General features: G+C 41.1%; 1 protein-coding gene across 8 annotated transcripts in view; it reads right to left on the reverse strand.

Moving 5' to 3' along the window:
- Nucleotides 1-6639: 6639 nt before the first annotated feature.
- grb10b (growth factor receptor-bound protein 10b) overlaps nt 6640-23220 on the reverse strand; it is a 75221-nt gene continuing 58640 nt past the window's right edge. For 7 of the 8 annotated variants that reach the window (XM_047150959.2, XM_017466563.3, XM_017466581.3 and 4 more), the window contains 12 exons: nt 19155-19311; nt 16106-16221; nt 14183-14257; nt 13908-14045; nt 10594-10704; nt 9594-9692; nt 9374-9451; nt 7751-7867; nt 7571-7637; nt 7350-7437; nt 7161-7254; nt 6640-7026 (listed from right to left, as the gene is read on the reverse strand). In XM_047150959.2, coding sequence (XP_047006915.1) covers nt 6880-7026; nt 7161-7254; nt 7350-7437; nt 7571-7637; nt 7751-7867; nt 9374-9451; nt 9594-9692; nt 10594-10704; nt 13908-14045; nt 14183-14257; nt 16106-16221; nt 19155-19311 — 1287 coding nt within the window. In that variant the 3' untranslated portion in view covers nt 6640-6879. Of the gene's footprint in view, nt 7027-7160; nt 7255-7349; nt 7438-7570; nt 7638-7750; nt 7868-9373; nt 9452-9593; nt 9693-10593; nt 10705-13907; nt 14046-14182; nt 14258-16105; nt 16222-19154; nt 19312-19994; nt 20511-23220 lie in introns of those variants that run through there. The other variant, XM_047151032.2, reaches the window with a different exon arrangement.

Consider the following 23220-nt stretch of genomic DNA (forward strand, 5'->3'; position numbering starts at 1 on the left):
AATAAACATCACACCCAACCAACGGAAAGACTCATGAATCTTAGCATTGATCTTGGTGCTGTTTTGGCATTGTTAAGACAAAGTATGATGTTCTTCATATCTTCACTCAATTTGGTGGAATATCTATCGTTTCTTCTGTCATGTTTTGAAATCAGGCCATCTAATGCTATTTGTATTTTGTTTAACAAACTACTAAATGCTAGGAGTGATCCTCGTAAGTCTTTTTTTTTTTTTTTTTTTTTACAATAAGCTAACAGTTTCCTTAACCAACCAGCATTTAATGTTCACGTCTTCTAAGTAATGCAAAAAAATGCAATAATAATGATATAATAATAATGCAAAAAAAGAAGTGTACATATTACAGATCTGGTGAGGGTCTGGTTTCCTAAATATCTATGCTACTCTATTTCAGTTGTAGGATGTAAATCCCTTTCCTTGATTTTCCTGGCCTAGTTTATTAGATAGTATTATGCCTTTCATACATTTGAAATTGTTGTAGTATATACACGGGACTCTGTTCTAGTAAAGGCTTAGACTTACACCGGAGGGGTTTTTCATTCCAAACAAGCAGGATCCACATTTGAAATGCAAAATCAATTGATGAAACAGGTGGAATCAGGTGAGGCTCCTGATTTGTTCGAAACCTGCACCCACACCGGCTCGTTGTGGAAAAGATTCAACACCCTTGCCTCACACCAAACATTTCAGGGAAGGCAGGAGTGCCGTTAGGACAGCGGTTAATGTTTAGATTTGTTAGGAATTTAGACCACGTCATCACTTCACGGAATATATTCATAGATATTGATAAACATTGATGTATTTGGAAATGTACTTAGTAAAATGTAGAGCTTTTTTGTCTTTAAAGTGTAAAAGAAAGAAAAATTCTAGTACAGTAACAAAAGAATGATACATTATTATTTCGCACCTCAGCTAGTGAATGATATTTTGGATCTGATTAGTAACTAGTTTAAAGTTTACGTTTGCAGTATAACATTAGATACTGAGCTCCTGACAACAACCAAAACAATAGTGAAAACAAACAAACCCCTCAGTGGTTGTTCATGTATGTATACAATCACATTTCTAACTGGCACACAATGACAAGTCAACATGGAAACAGGGGATACAGTACTGCCCTCTAGTGGATGTATCCCTATGAAACATGCTGGTAGGCAGATTGGAGGTGCTGCCCTGAGGTGAAGAAGATAGACATCTCTCGCGATCATTCCCCTTCAGTGAATTGGCTTTTCCACCAGTCTGCCATATCGCTGTAGCAGAACACTGCAGCTAAACCATAGACATTGGCACTGCTGCTCACAGATAGTGTTGTGGCATTGTCCTCTTCAATTCTCATTGTGTTGGAGGGTGAACAGTGAGGTGCTGGTTATTACATTTACATTACATTTATGGTATTTAGCATACACTTCATACATCTGAGAAATTGAGAGTTAAGGGCCCAACAATGGCACCTTGGCAGTGCTGGGGTTTGACCTTGACTCATGACCATCTGAGCAGTAGACCAACACCTTAACAACTGAGCTACCACTGCACCTATTGAAGATAATCGGGAGTCACCTTGGCGGCACCCATTGTTTAGGAACCCGTTGTCTCAGGTTCAAATCTTTCATCACCATTTACAGGATTTGTCTGCCAATGCTGGATGGCATACAGTTTGACAGGACTCGTTTTTCAGCACACCCTTTATGAAAGGTTAGTCTTTTACATACAGCTTCTATGCATTTGATACCATGGTGGGATCTGCTGTATCCCAGGATTTGGATGTGCTCTTGATATGCTCTTTGAGCATTAATTAGAAAATGACTTAAGACTTTTTGATGCTCCTAAAGTCTATTCTGTCCCAAGACTTGCCCGCATTGGATGGTAGCAGTTTAGTATTTGGTTTGGAATGAGGTTTACAGATCCCTGTGACAATGATGACTCATTCCACATAAGGTATGTCTATCTCATAAGCGTTTCCCTTCTTGATATTTGCTCCACACTTATCAACTTGTCTTCAGTAATTGCTCTTTCCAGGTGCGCAGGTTCCCAACCCTGGTCCTGGAGAACCAATGGTCCTTCACAATTGAGTGTTTTCTACATGCCAACTTTAACTCAGGAATGCTGATTAGTTGAATCAGGTATGCAGAAATGAGTAAAACAAGGGGTTCTCCAGGACCAGGGTTAGGAACCTTACTGGACTGTAGAGTGGAGAATTCACGCTGGATGGGCTTCCAGTCCATCACAGGGCACAATTCACACACTCATTCATACCTAGGGACAATTTATCGCAGCTAATCCACCTGCCTGTATGTTTTTGGAGGAAAACTGGAAGACTTTTTTCAGAGGGACGCATTTGGACACAGGGAGAGCGTGAACATGTACATAGACAGTAACCGAAGCTCAGGATCAAACCAGAAACCCTGGAATTGTAAACGAGCAACGATACCTGCTGCACCACCATGCCGCCTTGTGTCGTCTTATTTTCCCGACCGAATTTTTCATTGCTGTACCTCACTTGCTAAGATAACACAAGCCCAGGCAAAGTTATAGCAATGTATTAATGTTTTATTCTACTTACAATAAACAGAATATAGCAGACCCTTAATTTGTACAAAAATACCTGAAAAGGTTACAGTTAGCATTTTTTTAAGCCATTCAGCTATTTACAAGACCAAGCAAAGCACATTATCAATACAGGAAAAAAAGGAAAAGTTTTTTTTCTTGCTTTTTTTTTTTAAATTCCCTGAAAGACATATATTTTATGTATATATCTATGTGTATGTACAGTCACACTTTTTTTTTTGCACGGTAACAGGAGGAGTGAAGACACGTGTGTTATTGTTACTAAAGAAAGGGGCTTACACGCTGCAGGTCAATAAGATCCAGTGACCACCCCGATTAAAACAGGTGTATGGTATAACTGGGACGCCTAACCGGGATGTTTTGGTGTCTTGGATTAAAGACTGCCGCCCTATTGCCCAGATAGATATAAAAGACAGAAACCGATCCTAGCCGTCGAATATATACAAAAATCTGGTTAGTGTGTTGGTGTACAGTAAATGAAGACAAGGGTGGAGGTCTGAGGCACCTGCTGGATTTTATGCTTCATAATACAAAGTAAAGCTAAAACCAAGAAGAAACTAACATTTCAGCACTGTTTCACGTTCATTATATGGCATGAAAAACAACACAAAAACTAGAAAAGACGGGTCCATCCTAAAACTCAATGATAACATCATGAGCTGTCAAAGGTAAAAGACTAGAAAGTTTATAGAAAGTTCTAGAAACGGCGCCAGTCCTGGGGACCGGCCGTCATCAGGCTCCACATCAACCCTGAGCAACCCAGTTACATTCATTTCTTTATATTATATATATATATATATATATATATATATATATATATATATATATATATATATATATATATATATATATATTTCTCGACAGTTGACACACGCTGCAAATGATTCACAACACCAGCTCATCTGAACATCAGGACATTATGCTTAAGCTTTCACTGTGTATAAACAAAAACACACTGTCCACGACGGCCAGGTTAGCATTTTCAAAGTGTATTCTGTGGAGAAAAAACAAACAAACAAAAACCCCCCATCTTTTAGCTTAATAGTTACTGTGACCACAAAAAGTTCATCCCGGCCCTTTTTTTTTTTTTTTTTTTTTTTTTTTAAAACCAGCTTAATTTAAACGTTAAATGACCTTGAACATTGAGAAACAGAATAAAATATTATATTCACACTAAAAAAAACAAAACAAAACAAAACAAAAAAAAAACCACACACACAAAAACCCCCAATAAATGTCAAGTTTCTTCATTTTGTAAGCCATCGTGGAAAACAAAACAAAACAATCAAACAAACAAAACAAAACAAAACAAAAACATGAACATAGTGATTGGAAACCTAAAATACAGTGTCAAATCTATAGGCTTTTTACGGTTTTATTTTTGCAGACACAGAATCGTGAATCGTTATTATTTGTTAGTGTTGTGAAGGTGACAGAAATCATCATTTTAATGAGGGGCGAAAATAAAAAATAAAAAAAGCAGCACAAAGATGTAACTGGATGAAACTAGACGTCGATGAAATTATTGATTGAGCCGAAATGGTATTGCTACAAATCAAACTAGGGCTGCAATGCTACACGGCTTCAAGGAAACGAGACAGGGCGTTAATATTGTTTTTTCAGGTTCGCGCCAAGCAACAGTAAGAAAACGCCAAGGCTTCATAATAACTAGCAGCTCCTCCAAATTCTTTTTCCCCTGGCCCATCTGTTTTCTACTGGCTCACAAGAACGAGGTTTCCATAGGAGTTCATAGGTCAAAGTAAAATGCTAAAAAAGATAAAAGTTGGATAACCGTCACCAGAATCGTCTCTTTCAAGGGTGTACGATTATTCTGTGAATGTTCCTGCATTTTCACAACATGGCGTCTGTGATCTGTAGTAGGTTTTCTACCGTGATACCATGGAGAGGCTCCAAGCAATCGACATCTAGTTCATATGAATGAAACCCCCATTGGGAGGAACCCCTTCTTCAGCAAGATGTTCCTTTCAGGATGCCTTTAGGTCCTTCTAGGAGTACAAACAATGCCCTACGAGTGTGCCTTAGGGCTGTGACTGGAGAGTCTGCATTTAATTCTTAAAAAGCAAAATCACCTGCTGAGCAATGAGCAACGCGATGAAGGGTTTGCTTTTCAGCGTGATGTCATCCTCACGTCACGAACGATAAGCCATCTGTGTATTGCGTTTCACGTTTCTCTCTGGCCTGGAATCTTCTCCAAGGATGTTAAAAAAAAAAAAAGTGCTAATACAAGAAAAATGACATTTTTAAAAAAAAAGTATGTTTCCTCACAAGACAGTGGGGTTACGTGGACCAATTTCTGGCCACCAACAGCACAAAACACGAGCAAAATGAGCACAACTCTTCCGATTTTCATTAATGCAATAATGTGCAAATCTCAGAAAGGAAAAAAAACGCATTAGTACGAGTCTTTCCCTTTTTCATGAAAGACTGAAGAAAATCAGTGAGCAAAGCGGAAATATGGCCACGATTACGCACGACAAATCGTTTGTGTTAGTCGACATAATGGTGATGATGACGAGGCCTAAAAGTACAACGCGACGATACAGCAGACGATAGTGAAGAGCTCAACAAAACATGGTTAGTATATTAGGCGAAATCAAACACGTGAGGCTCGATACGTTTGCAAAAAACGAATTTGCGGAAGAGCAGTACAGAACAGCGCTGAGAAGTTCACTAAATTTCAAGTAATCATTCAGATCCAGATAAATAAATAGATCCACGGAAACGACACGTAAAAATGATTGCATCATTTGCATTTATATCTGTGTAAAAATCACGATCGCTCGGCAGAGCTCGTAGTCACCGCGGCCAGGCCTTTTCCGTCTAGCTTAACACGTTATTAAGTAAATACTAAAGAAGACGGCTCTCCCGTAAAGTCACGATTTGAAAACATTGTTACAAATCCGTACACGTATCGTGCTACTTACTGAACAAGGCAGTACAGGAAACAGAGCCCCAGCTGTTCTGGAAGCTTCACAGTGCACTGTCCTATTGATCTACCAATACACTGAAAGGACAAACAAGCAGATCTGGTCACTCCTGCCTCTTGATTTCATCTCCAAATAAAATAAAATAAAAAGACGGCATCCGTTATAACGGCGCTCCCTGCAGTTTGCCATTTTTCAGGGGATTGTAGTGGTTATTTTTCCACTGTTTTTTTTTTCAATTTCTGTCCATTTCAAGGCGCCCTTTCTAATGGTGGCAGTAGTGAAGCTGACCCAAGCACCCACTTCAGGCTGTAATAACCTGGACGGCCAGCAGAGGGTGCAGCAAATGTTTAAATGATGTCTCGAGGGTTGGTGGAACATTTGGACATTAGCTGAGGCTTTACAGTGACACAGAGTCAAAACAGAGTGCAAAAGGGGGTTGTGTCAAGTGGACAGTAATCCGAAAAAGCTTATAAACTATATTTGATTTTATATATATATATATATATATATATATATATATATATATATATATATATATATATATATATATACACACACACATACACACACACATATATATATATATATATATATATATATATATATATATATATATATATATATATATATATATATATATATATATATATACACACACACACACGTATATATAAATAAACCATATGAGCAGTGTAACATTCTTTTGATCCAGATGGAAGAAGCTGAAGAAAGAGGCCTAGCAAAGAGCAAAATGTATGATTTCATTCACAAACCATGTCCAAAGTCTCTTTTACAGTCCTGTGCTTTGACCTCTTACCTCCTATTGCTCCAAGCAATCTTAGATAGATCTACAAAGACGGGAGGATTCAACTGACTCTTGGGTTTCGGACTACACTGTTTATAGCTCAGCTGTTTCCTGTGCTTTAACGTCAAACTCAAACTAGATGTAAAAATGTCCGTCTTCCACCGTCTACAAGTTCTACAGATCTTTCCCAAACGACGGACCTTGCCATGGTCCACCCTCCACCATCATGGAGATCATTCCAACACAACGGACCATCTGATTATATTGAACAGGATATTCAGATCATCAAAAAGGACCCCCTGATGACTGTACGAGGAAGAACCTTTAGTGTTTACCAGTGGATAAAGGCTTGCTGCCAACCAAGATCTTATCTCGATAGCTTCTAGATAGCTTCATCACAGCCCTGTTAGTGCTTGCAATTCCTCTGGAAATCATATAGGAATGCCCACAGAGTACTTGTCAGTGGACAGCCAGTCACTTGAACATCATTAAGCCAGGTTAAACATTCCGATTCTCAAGAGAACCATTGGTAGGTTTGGGAGGTCATAAGGCCACCATGGTGCACGGGTGCTTGAGTTTGCAAGGGAGGACTCCTCGGTTGAGTTGGTAGAACTCCACCAGCTGGATCAGGTCCGTGAATTTGGTGGTGCCGTCGTCAAGGCTGAAGAACATCTGACCGTCCTCTTCACACTGAAGTTGCCAGAACAAACGACATTGCAAGTCAAGAAATCTGTTGATTTGGATGAAGCGTCATGTCTTGTACGGTCTTGGCAAATTCAAAATGCTAATCTGTGAGAAAATTTAGCATGCGGTATATTGCCTACCAGTAAAATTTGAAAGTGTTTGATTTTCTGGTGGTGACACATGGTAAGCACGAAGGCTTTCGGGTTGCTCTGGCTGTCCCTTAAGAGAAACAATCTGACCCCAGAAGAGAAAGATAAAAAAAATTACAACAATAAATAGGAAGTAGGCTAAATTTGATAGAATGTCCTTATATTTATAAAGATGCATACCCATCCACTTGGCCCTGCTGGTGCATCATCCTGTGCGATTCCTCCCTTGTGATTCGACCGTGAAACCAAAGCTGAGTTTTGTGTATCACTGACAGGTAAAGAACAAACAAAAGGTTGTAAATATCATGCAGGAAAACAGTATTTCTAGACTTTTTGCCTCAACATGAATCGACAAATAAGAGCCGCTGAAGTACATTAAATAAATCAAATAAAATTAGTACCTCCACTTAATGATGAGGGGTGGAGTGGACTCGGGCTCCCCAAAGTGTTCATGCGCTGACTTCTCTTCTGTGACCAAAAAAAGAAAAAAAAAGTAGCACAAGTTTGGATAAGAATAGACACTGGGACAAACTTGTACCCAAGCCGGACTTTTCTCATAAACCCTGCATATTGATGCTCACCCTCCAGGCATGGGCCTCCTCCAGAGCAGCACTCTGAGCTTCCACGGGATTGTCGATCACCCTGCCTATTGTCCCTGAGAAATCCATGGCTACTAGAGAGTTCTCTGACACACTCCTCTGCGGAGAGATTGAGTAAATATTAGTTTTAAGCTTCATCCATCGCTTTCACATGCACTGAAATAAGCTTCACGTCAAAGCAAAAAGCAGCTTTTTAGAAATCCGGATGTAGCTTTAGATCCCTAACCCAAGCAAGCCAGGTGTCGAGGGAAAAACTCCCCAAGATGACATAAGGAAGAAACCTTGAGAGGAACCTGACTCAAAAGGGAACCCATCGTCTTCTACAGCTGAGATTACAGGTGAGATTATTCACTGAAGCATGGGTATAAATGAGTCTTGGGCATAAACTATTGTTAAGAAGTATATCCATTTAGGGTATCCATGTGGGACCAACCAAAGCACCAGAAGATGAGTCATAAGTTCATAAAGCTCCAAACAGAACAGATCATTTTGTCATTTTTGGGATTTTGAAGGCTGTCGGTATACCTTAAAAAAATAGTATGTCTTTTAGAAGCAAAAATTCAAACTCCATGCGATGAGAGTAAACAAACATAGCTGAAGGAACAATATGTTCTTCAGCACCAGTCAACAACCAAAAGGACAACAACCCAAGACCCAAGTTAAAAGGGTCATGAACCCCACCCCCCTCCCCCCTTCTCTCTTTCAGCTCAAGTCCACCTCACAATCTTTTTGAAAAATGCAACTTAAATGGGCGTGGATGTCTGTGAGAAGAAGGGAGGGGGAGTGGGCGTGGCAGGGCAAGGCAGAGGAGGAGAAGGGTAAATCTCAGAAAATGTAGTTTAGTATTTCATGACTCTTTAATTCCCAAAACTGGATTATAAGATATGGTAATAAATGAATATATAATGAAGTAAGGAATAATGCACTAATGTAAGGTCATGCTCTTCTAGGAAAATAATAAACAACGAAGTGGTGTGATGTAAAGTGGTGTAAAGTTGAGTTACTCTTACAACCCAAAAGCTGAACGTCCCAAAGTTTTTTTTTATTCCTCTTATCAAACACGCAATTGGCCAGGGAATACAATGTTTTGATAATAAACCCCCCCCCCCAAAAAAAAAAAAAACAACAACAACAACCAAACAGTCACTGTACTTTTGATTGAACATCCATGAAACAATCATTCCCTCACCGGTCTCTCTTGAAGTTAATAAGAAAAAAGAAAAAAAAGAAGAAGAAAAAAAGCAGTGTCGAGTTTCAGTTTAAGTCTTGGTGACTTCCTCCAAAAAATTGGAAAAATCTCCTCAGAGAAAACATATAATTCCCTCCGTATTTGAACAAGTGCATTGATATAAACCTTGCAGCCAGAACCACTGTTACAGAAAATGAACGAACAGCTTTTAACCAATCAGAATCAAACCTTTTCAATTCAACAGTGCTGTGGTATAAATACATTTCAAAGCATGCAAAATTCTCTCTGGGGTCTACAAAAAATAAATAAATAAATAAATAAAAAATCCTGCCCGTTCAACATCAAGCCCACACGGCATTGAACGCTGAACACCCGGATTCATAAAGAAAAGCAGATTGATAAAAACGAGAACTCACCATTGGAGCTGGGAAGTGCGAGAGCAAAGCTTTTCTCTGCTGAGGGATTTTATAGTTCTGATAAAGTAGAATTCCATACTGTATGGAGAAAGAAGCGGAATTCAACGCACCGCACTTACACTTTTGGGTAAAAATATATTTTTTTAATTCTTGCTTTCTTAATTCAGAACAGGAAACTTGATAGTCGTCCTATCAATCAAAAAAGGGTAGCTCGGTGTACCTTAAACAATCTGAAGGCCGTCATCCAGCACGTTCTGCTCTGTTCATCTTCTGCACACAACATCCTCAGTTCCTTCTGCTCACTCCGGACCTTGTTGGGCTGATCGAGACAAGAGAGTTAACATGCGTTAACGTTCATCCTGATCTACAGTGAAGTCTTTAGCCTACAGTGCTAACTGAAAAGAATTTGGCTAACTGCGTTAAACTAAATCAGCTGGTTAACAGCTGCTTAAGCAAAGTGTCTCTCCATGTCTGGGATATTTACACATCACGCATTTACGGTTTATACGCTGGAAAACTGTGCTTTTCTGCTTTTGCAGCTAAAGCAGTAGTCGGACTAAGAGAGAGTAGCGGTAGTTTTCACTTTGCACTAATGTTCTGTGAGCCAATAATAAACAAGTGGGCGGGACTGTGGTCTGACACACACTAGGGGGTTTTTGTGGTAAAATTCTAGTTTTTTCCCCCCTCTCTCTACTCTACTCTCAGGATCTTCTGATGCATCTCTGATTTCATAATATCAATAGTCACAACAGTGGTAGGCCAAACAGTTTTTGGTACAGACTAACCATCTGCATGTGTATGAAAGAAACAGCAACAAACCCCATTATTTGGGAACATGTGCATTGTAGAAACATTTATATAAAAAAAAAAAAAAAAAAAAAAAGGTTTATGTAGTTTAAGAAGTGAAAACTTAGCTGTAAATACACATTTCACTTGATCCTTGAATCATTAAAAATGAGAAAGCAGGCTTTGGGACAAACACTGATAAATAACTCTAAGAAAACAGGCCACAGAGCTTGGCTCATAGGAAACTCTAAGGTTGTGCTGTATCCAAAAAAAAAAAAAAAAGGGGGGGAAAAAAAGGAAAAAGGGGCTCTCCCAAAATAACTACTGACAGCAAAGAGTCGTTTCAGCCAAGATTTTTTTGGTCTATGACTCATATTTACGGTCTGTGATGGCGTTTATCCAAAAGCCTGATGGGAAGCCTGGTGTAATCTTACCTTTATACAAAACTCGTACTCTGTTGGCGCATTGTGAAGTTTCTTGCCTGCTATTACGGTAAAGATGTTGCTGTCTTCAAGGTCTGCTAGTAAATGTAAATGCCTCGGTTCCTGCAGAAGGTCATATCACTTTAGAACGACATGGAGGCAGAGCATTAAGGTTAACACTAAATATTTAGATCTTCAGAAGGAACAGAAGGAACTATACGATTATGCCTGTTATATGTCACAAGACAAAATATCCAGACAAACCTGTTCTAACAAGCGAACAAGCAGTTTAACCCTGGATCTCTACAGGGTTCCCACTCCAAGTCAAATGTAAAATTCCCTGACCAAAATCTTGAATTTCCATGACCTACTGTATGAAGAATGGTACAATGTAATGCCTGGGTACTCAGCAGAAAAAAATGAACTATTTTAACCCATTAAATCTGTAAGCTCGATTTCCTGGTTAACAGTCATTTTCAGTGCAAAACTTTTTTTGCTTTCATTGCTTAAAAAGATGTACTTATCTCATGACTAGTCTTTACACCTCATAAACAAAATGGTCCTAATAAAACAAAATATATTTCTTTAATGGAAATAAAATTCCTTTACAAGGTATAGTAAGCCATTTTAAGTACATTTTTAACCCATAATACCGGGTCACATTCAGCAAATGAGCACACTGTAAAAAGAAAAGAAAAGAAAAGACTGATTATCTCTCTCTCTCGCTCGCTCTCTCTCATTCATATATTCATATACATATATATATATATATATATATATATATATATATATATATATATATATATATATATATATATATATACACACACACACACACACACACACACAAAAGTGAGTACACCCCTCACATTTTTGTAAATATTTGATTATATCTTTTAATGTAACAACACTGAAGAAATGACACTTTGCTACAATGTAAAGTAGTGAGTGTACAGCTTGTGAAACAGTGTAAATTTGCTGTCCCCTCAAAATAACTCAACACACATCCATTAATGTCTAAACCGCTGGCAACAAAAGTGAGTACACCCCTAACTGAAAATGTCGAAATGGGGCCCAATTAGCCATTTTCCCTCCCCGGTGTCATGTGACTTGTTAGTGTTACAAGGTCTCAGGTGTGAATGGGGAGCAGGTGTGTTAAATTTGGTGTCATCGCTCTCACACTTCCTCATACTGGTCACTGGAAGTTCAACATGGCACCTCATGGCAAAGAACTCTCTGAGGATCTGAAAAAAAGAATTGTTGCGCTACATAAAGATGGCCTAGGCTATAAGAAGATTGCCAAGACCCTGACACTGAGCTGCAGCACAGTGGCCAAGACCATACAGCGGTTTAACAGGACAGGTTCCATTCAGAACAGGCCTCGCCATGGTTGACCAAAGAAGTTGAGTGCACGTGCCCAGCGTTATATCCAGAGGTTGTGTTTGGGAAATAGACGTACGAGTGCTGCCAGCATTGCTGCAGAGGTTGAAGGGGTGGGGGGTCAGCCTGACAGTGCTCAGACCATACGCCGCACACTGCATCAAATTGGTCTGCAGGCTGTCGTCCCAGAAGGAAGCCTCTTCTAAAGATGATGCACAAGAAAGCCTGCAAACAGTTTGCTGAAGACAAGCAGACAATTGACATGGATTACTGGAACCATGTCCTGTGGTCTGATGAGACCAGAGATAAACTTATTTGGTTCAGATGGTGTCAAGCGTGTGTGGCGGCAACCAGGTGAGGAGTACAAAGACAAGCGTGACTTGCCTTCAGTCAAGCATGGTGGTGATGGTCTGGGGCTGCATGAGTGCTGCCGGCACTGGGGAGCTACAGGTCACTGAGGGAACACATGAATACTGTGACATACTGAAGCAGAGCATGATCCCCTCCCTTCGGAGACTGGGCCGCAGGGCAGTATTCCAGCATGATAACGACCCCAACCACACCTCCAAGACAACCACTGCCTTGCTAAGGAAGCTGAGGGTGAAGGTGATGGACTGGCCAAGCATGTCTCCTGACCTAAACCCTATTGAGCATCTGTGGGGCATCCTCAAACGGAAGGTGGAGGAACACAAGGTCTCTAACATCCACCAGCTCCGTGATGTCGTCATGGAGGAGTGGAAGAGGACTCCAGTAGCAACCTGTGAAGCTCTGGTGAACTCCATGCCCAATAGGGTTAAGGCAGCGCTGGAAAATAATGGTGGCCACGTAAAATATTGACACTTTGGGCCCAATTTGGACATTTTCACTTAGGGGTGTACTCACTTTTTTTGCCAGCGGTTTAGACATTAATGTATGTGTGTTGAGTTATTTTGAGGGGACAGCAAATTTACACTGTTACACAAGCTGTACACTCACTACTTTACATTGTAGCAAAGTGTCATTTCTTCAGTGTTGTCACATGAAAAGATATAATCAAATATTTACAAAAATGTGAGGGGTGTACTCACTTTTGTGAGATACTCTCTCTATCTCTCTATCTAATATATATATATATACACACACACACATATACACACACACACACACACACACACACACATATATATACACACATATATACATACACATACATACATACATACATACATACATACATACATACATCTCACATTTTAGCTAATACATTTGAAAAATTTACAAACAAAATTCCCTGACTTCATTCCCAAATGATAAAATTCCCTGATTTTCCATAATTGGAATAGACTTTAAGTTTCCATGACATTCCAGAAATTCCATGACTCGTGGGAACCCTCTCTCTAGGTGAAATTCAAGTTTATGTTCTACATTCAATGGTCACAGACAATGACTGCAATACATGCATTAAATAAAGAATTAAACATTTGGGCGCATACTGCTATAGGAAAAAAAGAAGAAAAAAAATCAAATTAACAACACAATGAAGAATTACTGTTAAGTTGATTACTTTCTGCTAACAGCACATCCTCTAGTGCTTTATTCTGCTTACACCACATGTATTAGTGAATGACTAGTTAGTACTAGATTATGTGGAGCGTCTTTGTGTACGCTGTTACTATAGAAACAACAACAAAAAAAGTGCAGTGGTGGCTCAATGGTTAAGGCTATCTGCTCCACTGTATCATGGCTGACCCTGCACTCTGACCCCAGCTTCCTAACAAGCTGGGATATCCGAAAAAATAAAACAACAAATTTTACTGTGCTGTAATGTATATGTGACAAATAAAGGCTTCTTCTTCTACTAGAAACCTCTGTTTTGCGGCCGCACTACTGTCTGAGTCTTCTAACCAATCGGATTCGAGTCGGCGCTGTGGTATAAGGAGTGTTTAGGAGTACAGAGGATAGCATACCTTTGACGTTCCTTTTGCCGAGTAGTACAATCCTGAGCGTCTCAAAAACACATACAGCTTTTTCCACGACTTCCTGCCCGTCTCTTTCACGTACAAGTAACCCTGGATTTCTGGACAACTGCTGGAGTTTAAGAAGTTCTGAAGAAAGAAAAAAAAAAAAAAAAAAAGGAGCAGAGAATGCGAGACGTTCAAGAAGTACCATTTTAGCATGAGGTTAAAATGTGATGTTAGGATAAAACATGGTAAGGAAGATGCAACTGGACATCCTTGCATACTTGCAACAGCTGAGATGGAGGAATGGTCCCGTTGCTATCTTGACACCAGGCCACCATCTGCTCTGGAAAGAAGTTCTGTTGACAAGGAGAGAGATTCATCAGACAAAAGTTGTTCCAATAATTGTACCAATTCAACAACAAAAGTTGTTCCAATAATTGAAACTGTTCTAGAGGGATGAGTACCATTCTTCCAAATCATATTTCCTCAGCTGGTGGTGTGATCTAACAATGCAGCACCGAAATCTCCCACTGGTGTATAATTAGATTTAAATCTGGGCCATAGCACATCATGCCCTGTTGATGTGGTAGGGTGATCCTGGAAGGGACCAATCCCATCAAGACGGAAACATCCGTTTAGAGGAGTATAAGCTCTATAACATATTTACTTATGGAGACCTTTTGATGTGGTGAGTTGTAAGTGTAAGGTTCCAAATTTATAGTATATTGTAGTGATTTATTCATTATCCTTTTACCTTTCCTGCTGGGGGTTGTCTTGGCAAGGCTTAGAAAGTCAGTCCAGACTTGAGCCATAGATTCCAGTTCTTCTTGGGGGGAATCCCCAGACATTCCCAAACCAACTGCGAGACATAATCTCCCTTCAGTGTGACCTGGGGCTGCCCCGACGTCTCAGTCTAGTGGAACGGAGTTCCTGATACAACTCTAACCGAAGCAGACTAGGGGTCATCCTTGCAAGATGCCTTAGACACCTCTGGTCCATTCTGAGGCGCTGACGCTCTATTCCAAGGCTGAGATGGTGATCTCGTTTTTAAATTTTTCATTTATTTTTTTTTTAAAAAGAGGAACAGGGAGTGTATTCCAATTATATTCCAGAAACGAGAGTTTAAAGAGAGTGTACCAAGAGAGCCATGTCTGAACTTCAGTGATCTGATCTCTTGTTCGAATTAGACGCGTATGACCTGCAGTAGATGTATTTTGGTACAGACTTTTTGATAATAAGTGGCAGTTCCTTTTGACTGCACCATTTTGAAAGTCCGGGCCCATAATCTAAGTTTAAGTTGAATAAAACAAAAAAACAAAAAAACAAAACTATGTTGATGCGTCCCAGTTTAAACGCAACAAACTGTTCAACAGGTTGCAACATGGAGCTTAAAGAGAAACTCCAACCTTCAAGTTTAAACAAGACGCTTTTCTTTGCAGGCATGCATCAAGATCAGATAACGTCTGTTCTGAGCATAATCAGATTTGCCAGAGATTCAAATCTCCAGTTCTTCTTAAACTCAGGCATGCTTTATTGATGTGTCCTGATATGATATGCAGTAGAGTTGTCTGAATTCAGATCCAAACGCCGTGTCCACGTCAGACTAAACGTATTAAACATTGCTGAACAAAATCACCAAGTGCTATTAACAGCTGTGGGTCAAAATGGATTTATTCTATTAAGTTACCGGTACAATCAAAGAGTTTGATGAGAATCGCTTCAGTTAAAATACTTGATGCAGTTTTAATAGTTGAATGAAGATGAAAGCAAGAAACCAACAATCACCCCAGAAGCATCTTCATGTCGTTGAGCGTTTAAAAGAAATTCACGTGACGCATTCGATTAATCGACACAGATCTTTAGTTGAGACCAATTATGAACTAGAACGATAAAGCTGAGGTCGAAGAACTGCCTGAGCCAGAATTCATACACTATGCTGACACTTCTAAGATTTTATTTATTTATTTTTCACCTTGTCCTGTGTTTCCAGGGGGAAATAGAGTTAGATTTCTGATTTGACTAAAACAAAATAACCGTACTATTTAGGCCACAAAAGAGACAGGTCTGAAAACAGATACCGACGTTCTGAACACAAAATAGATAAATATACGTATGACGTCACTGCGTTACACCCCGGGCGCACATGGAAATTCCCCCCCAAAAAACCCTGTAATTCCAAATGACAGCACCAAGACCCGACTTACCAGAGGATTTTTGAAGAATTCATATTTGGCGTAGTTCTTCCTGAAGACAAACTTGCTCTCGCTAGTCATGGACGCCTGCACTTGGACTACAAGTTCGTGGTCCTCTAAGCATCTCTCTGTGGGCAGAAGCAGACAGTCAGACAAGGGCCAAGCTGTTCGTTCTCTACAAAGCCACGCGTTTCCATAATTACTCGCCCCTTCATGGAGCTCGCACCCCGCGTGTAACGACAAGTGCATATTTGCGAGCGGACGGCCGGCCCTCGAGCGTACTCCTATTTGCATTCGGGATGATATCATCGTCTGCTCGCCTTCCCCTTTGGTCCGAGTGAAAAAATAAGCACGGAAGCGGCTCTCGCGTAATGAAAAGCGAGTTTGTCTGGAAGTCAGGAACCACCCCCGTGTCCCACTCGCTCTCCGCAGTGGAGTTCTCTAGTCTATATTTTAAGCCATAACGCTTACGGACGGCCTGGGTGAAAAACGAGCCCGTTTCAATCTGTACTTAGGGCTTAAATGCGATGTTTTATTATAATATTTATACCACGGCATTTTGACTCTGGGAATTGTGTAGGGGGGAAAAAACATTTTCAGTCAGAAAAGACTTAAATTAGAGGCAAGTCCTATTTAAGTGGGGTTCGTTTTACATGCGGAGGTGGAATTAATTCCAGAATATCTCTGGGATTTTAGTCCAGGAATGTGCGTGCACGCGTATAGAAAGATTGCACCATATTTTACCTGGGAGATGTTAGTAAAGACTGTGTTATATCCTGTGGGAAAAGACGTTATTATTATACACGGAACACAGACGGATGGAACCACTCGAGAACGCGCTGGAGAAAACCCCACAAGGCGCTCAATCTTTCCGAATGTTTCCTGCCCAAATCAAAACGAAACCAAATAAGTCACCGAGTTCCAAGCACAGGTATAGCTCACGTACATGCTATGGCCATGTGACTTTCTACTACTGATCGAGCGCAACTTGCGTTTGGAATACGTTTGCATTAAAAATCACGTGAACCGTGTGCGTCTTCTGAGATACTCAGGAAATCGTTTGCCATCTGAATAGTACTTCAGTATCTTTAATCTCTTATTCACTCTCCCACCTGCCATCACAATATCCTCCAAGTACTGCAGGGGATTTATTTTTTTTTGGGGGGGTTGGGGGCTCCGTAACTATTGTTTATAAATTAAACTCGCCGATTGTGTTGCTGTAAAATCTAGAGATGGTCTTGATCAACAGGACACCCGTTCCCTTAAAGCAGAGCGCTAGGCACTGCAGAGGGATGATGTCATGCATTCAGCACGCGTTCGGCACGGCACGGTGAATACATAACAAATGCTTGATGCCAGTTGTGCTCGGAATATAAAACCGGGGGAATCTTGCAGGACGAAACAAAAGAGCGAGGACGCGTCGAGAACGCATTTAATAAAGATTTTTAAAGTAAATAATTAGCATGGCTACAAGGCGCCGCTCACAAGAGACAATGAAAGGAAAGGCTTATCTAATATCATTGCTGGGGTCCAAGTTCAGTCTTAGCTAGCGGATTACAGCCTTTTTATGATCATTATAAGCACAAAAAAGGTCATCTGGCAACTGAAAAGGGGATTTCACGTCTGAGACGTTAAAAGTATTGCTTAAGAGATAATGAGATGTAAAGATTCGGATAATGCAAAAAAAATAAAAAATTAAATAAATAACACAGTCATAAGAAAACTGAAAGTAACTACTAGGACCTGAAAGAAAGAGACAGAGAGAGAGAGACAGAGAGAGAGAGAGAGAGAGAGAGATAGAGAGAGAGCGAGACAGAGAGAGTTCCACCCACCTCCCAGACAGAGAGATTGAACCACTATTCACCGACACCAGTACAGAGAGCTTCACTATGGCCTGACGTGTGACATCACCTCATCATTCCTTACCACCGACGCTTACTCATGCACTTGAGCCCCATTCATCAAAGTAGACACCTGCACATGTTGCACAGCTGTGCTGTCTGGAAGACGACCAGCGTTTTATGCTGTGTGGGTGTTTTTTTTTTTTTTTTTTTTAAAGCAGAGTGCCTGAAACCATCTCTGCATCCTGATTTGTTCACGTGATGCCATTAATCAAACGCAAGCAGCAGCCATATGTGAAAACATAAAGTCATGGAAAGTTTTCCATCGTGAAGCTCCCCAAGCCTCTGAGAAGTTCACTGGTTTTGGCATAAAGGATCCGTCTATGTCTCTTCCCCGGTTTCTTTTCCCTCCATCTGCTTTCATGCTAATTTTGCAGATGCGCATGATAAGGCTTGCATCGAGAGCCCAGAGCGTGAGGTTTTTATGGCGTATTAATAATGTAAAGATGTAAAGGAAACACTCTTTTCCATATAACCGTAACGTTTCGGTTCGCTCGCGACCGTGCGAGCCGGTCGCTCCTCTTATGATTCGCATAAACGCAGCACTCAGACTAACGCGAAAAGAAAAGGTGGCGTTTGGTGATAAAAGCCGGTCCATTTGAATGCAAGGAATGCAAAACAAAAACAAACAAACCCCTTTCGCTTCACCAACGTTAAGTTCATCTACATGAACGCTTGAAGCGTGAGCCAATAAATAAAAGAAAATGGCCTACGGGTTCTGTTTTTGCAAACAAAAACAACAGAAAATATCACATACCAAACAAAAACAAACAATCAAGGCACACAAACCAACCAAACAAAAAAACCCAATAAAACAAAACGGAAAAACAAACCAATAAAAAAAATAACATAATGAAAAAAACAACACAAAAGCAAACAAAACTGCTGTGATCTCAAATGCAAAGTGTCCACAGTCCACTTTTTTTGTGTCAGTTTTAGTACACTGTTCATGTATTAGTAATGTGCTATACAGTACTGTTTGCATGAAAAGTATATTACGCAGCTCAGGGATGACCATCATTTTGTGCTACACCCGTGGGGGAGGAAAATAAATAAATAAATACATACATACATAAATAAATAAATGGCGATCCTGCATGGAAAGCTATAACGATTTGTGTTCTGTTTATTTTTGCAAACGCCTTTTCTCTCGTCCTTACCGAGCCCCAGGGCCGGGTGATGCTCCACCAGCGCCCAGCTGTTGTCATCCACGCAGTGGCTTTTGTACACGAGCAGCTGGCACAGGTCTCGCGCCGTCATGTCAGACGGGATCTCCACCACTTTGCCCATGCCGTCCTCGCCGAAGATTTTAACAATCTGCAACGAAAAGAAGTCCATCGCTTAAGTCGGTGCGGAACAGAAGCCCGAGAAATACAAAGCAATTTTACACAGTAAAAGAATCTCGTTGGGTCTGTGGATGGAGCGGATTCGGAACTGCGTCACAGGTTGATTTCACGTTCACACAGAAAACAGATGCATGAACGCGGGAATGATTGAAAAAGAATTAAGACACAAGTCAATGTGTTGTTGCTTTTTGTCTGGCAGAGCGTCTGGCACATTTACGATCCCTAACCTTACGCAAGTAAACTTTTTATTTTATTTTTTTTATAAAAAGGGGGGAATAAAATAAAATACAAATTTAGACTCAGATCTTAACCCAATACCTATTCACAAATTACTTGTTTTTTTTTTTACACCCATTCACAAAGTACAAGCTTTCCTCGAACCCACACACCCCTTTTCCTACCGCACATCTCCCACATTCAGGATCCTGTCTCGTGAACCTCTCAAAGCCTTCCAATGTCTTAGATCTGATCTGCTTTGCCTGACAGTTTACAAATATCCAACGTCATGGCTACCACAAGCTTCCCGTGGGGGGGTAAAAAAAAAAAGTTCCAGATCCCCCTGTCTCTGGATCCCTGAAAGAGGAGAACCGCTTTTCCTTTTTCCTCCCCATGCGTCCTCTGACGTATGGTTCTGGGCCGAGTGAGAAACCTTACCTCCCCAGGCCTCAGCAAGCACCAGTCGGGATCGCAAGATGGCATTTTCGCCTCCTCCGAAAGCCGAAGCTGTTCTCCGCTGCTCTCCACAACTCCGCAAAAAATATATATAGGAGAAATCCGGGGAAAAAAAAAACAACAAAAAAAAACACAGTTCCAGGACAGATGCTTGGCTGTCAGTGGCTCACTGGATCATACCTGTCATTTAATCTCTCTCTCTCCTTCTTTCACTCTCTTATTCTCCCTCTCTCTATCTCTCTATGTCGCTTTTGGTTCGGGACAGAGGAATCGGATGGCAACTGTTCCGAGCTTGGCCGACAACTTCGCTCTGTTCCCCTCACAAAGGGTTACAAGGCACAGCCTTTTAGGTAGCGAATCAAACCACACTTCCCTAACCAATCGTAGGCCTTGCTCAGGCTGATGTAATCATTCCCACACACTCGGGCGCGCGCACACACACACACACACCCTTCTCACATGCATGCACAGCCCACAGACACAGACACACAGTCATGCGCATGCATAGCCAACTTTTCTTTCCCTGCCTGCTACATAGCCACCTTATAATATATATATATATATATATATATATATATATATATATATATATATATATATATAAATATAAAGAGAGAGAGAGAGAGAGAGAGAGAGAGGCAAGCATATTTAACATTTTGAAAGGGGGAGAAAAGTCACCCTTCTGAACTTTCATTCTGAGAGAAGACTTCATTGTTTTGCTTTTTTTCCCCTGAACTCCGAAGTTTGAAATGTCTTTCGCGACTGCGGCTCATTAGTGCAATGATACCGACCTGGCTCTGCCTCTGCTGCAGTCTACCTTCACTGAAAAAGAACAAAACCTGGGAACTCCTACACACACAAACTCACTCTCTCTGTCTCCCTCTCTCTGTCTCTCTTTCTCCTCTAGAATTAGAAGTTTGTGTTCGACACGCAGTGACTTTATTCTGCTTGTCGCTCCAACTTCCAAAATTACCTTTAAACAACTGCTCGAAAACTGTGGCATTGGGTGAAAAAAAGGGGGGAAAAAAAGGGTAGGATGACTCAGGCTCTTTCAGTGCCTCGGGGGGGATTTAGTCATGGGGGTGGGAGAGAGAGAGAGAGAGAGAGAGAGAGAGAGAGAGAGAGAGAGAGAGGAAGCAGAAGAAAGAGTTTTTAGAGTAGTCACATAAAAGGCATGTTAACTCTCCAGAGCTCCAGCTGGACGGGACAGCCCCTCCCCTCTTCCTCCTATCACTCAGTCACTCAGACAGAAATGTGTGTGTGTGTCTGTGAGAGAAAGAGAGACAGAGAGAGAGAGAGAGAGAGAGCGCACAGACCGGGGAATTCCTCCTCCCTCATGTCGCTCATTTGCAGCCGCTGATTTCCCATCATGGATGAATAGTTCAAGGATAGCACTGGAGGAACATTTTCTTCATTTATTCGGTCGCGTCTCCAGCACCTCTACGAGCGTGCAGATGACAGAGACATCAGCATTAATTCATTTGCGTTACTACGACTCGCACGTCGTTTTACATCGCTTAATACTGGGTCAAAAGTCAAACAAAAGCTACTAAGAGTATCGGAACACGATTTGTTGAGAGGACTTAAGGTCAGGAGCGAAAGACTTGAAACTGCCTTGCTTGTAAGAGTATAGTGGATTTTAAAGGCGGAAGGTTACCAACAAACGATTCTCCTTAAAAAAATAATTAAAAAATCAAAAGAGCGAGCGAGATTGGTCGATCTGAGTTTCAGTGGGCGTGGTCGTTAAACATGAACTGTTTACCAGCACGGAGACGTAAATGGTCCGCACTTATATAGCACTTTTTTTTAACCTTAGTGGTTCTACCAAGCGCTGGTTCTCATTCACCCCCACACACACACACAGTGACACCAAGGACACTTTGGTATGTGGAGTCACATGGGCCGGGAATCGAACCGCCGACCGTACGATTAGTGGACAAACCGCTCTACCACCTGAGCCACAGCCGCTCAGAGAAGCTGATGCAAGTGCGAGTTGCTCAACAGTCATGGCACCTCGCTCTTCCCTTAATGACGAGGTCGGCCATCCGCACTCTTTCTATTCAAGATATAACAACGTTAAAGAGTTCAATCAAATTGCTTGACACTAAGTAGGTATCAATATCGACAAGTACCAAAAAAAAAAAACACAACATGTGCTTGGTACTTGAAAATGGTATGGTGGACTTATTTTTGAGATGAGCTGAAAACATGCTGGAGGAGAACGCATTAGGAGTCCAACCCGGCACGGAGAGCTCATAAGCATACACGTGGATCTTAAGGGTGGACCTCGTCAAACGAGTCCAAAGGTAGTCTTTTACGTGCCCCCTTGTTGAGTGAAGCGGCAGATATTTAGTGAAGAAACAAAGCCTTTCATTACACAGCAGTCCGGCTCCACGCTGACCACAGACGCCTACAGCAGGCCAGGGGCCTTGAGTTCGGCCTGGCCCGGCAATGGCCTCCACCTCGGGTTCGGTTAAGCAAGACAATTACAGCACGCTGGCAAATGCAACACGCATTACATGACGAACAAAGCTGTAGGAAGAGCAGACTGCATTCGTTTGTTTCCAAGGAAGACAGTCAGCCAAATGACAGGTGGAGCTCTACACAAGTTGTGATAGAGCACATAACCCCCCCAACCACCCCCCCCCCCGCCCCCCCAAAAAAACACACCCCCTCTTTCATCAACTTCAATTTTTTATGTTAATTTACTTACTTTCTTACTGTCCTTCTTATTTTCTTAACTCATCATCATAGCTTCCTTACTTGCCTACTTAGTTTCTGACTTTGTCTTTCTTTCTTATTTAATTACTGTCTTATTTACCTACCTGCTTAAACTGTCCGTGCAGAATTTCCCAGAGTTCTTTTTTTGCAATCGCTGCGGCCAAGAACGCTCGATTTTGCTGCGCTTTTTTCAGAATTTGTGACGATTTTTCAGTGCATTTTTGGCGGAAAACGTCTCGCGTTGGAGAAATTGCAAATCACACAAAATTGTATAGCTGTATTCATGTTCAAAACACGCCAAGCAAAGACTCTTTATGATGTCACATGACGCGTCTTGGCTCGAACCTGCGGTAATTTAGAATTTTTTTTTTTAAAAATCGCAAGCTCCTCCGAATATTGCGGCGTTTCCTTGATTTGTCGTTCGTTTCCTGTGATCGCAAAATCCTGGAGGGACGCTGCCTAGTTTCTTTCTTTCTTTCTGCTGAGA

The sequence above is a fragment of the Ictalurus punctatus genome, chromosome 1, assembly GCF_001660625.3.
Source record: "Ictalurus punctatus breed USDA103 chromosome 1, Coco_2.0, whole genome shotgun sequence".
Lineage (NCBI taxonomy): Eukaryota > Metazoa > Chordata > Actinopteri > Siluriformes > Ictaluridae > Ictalurus > Ictalurus punctatus.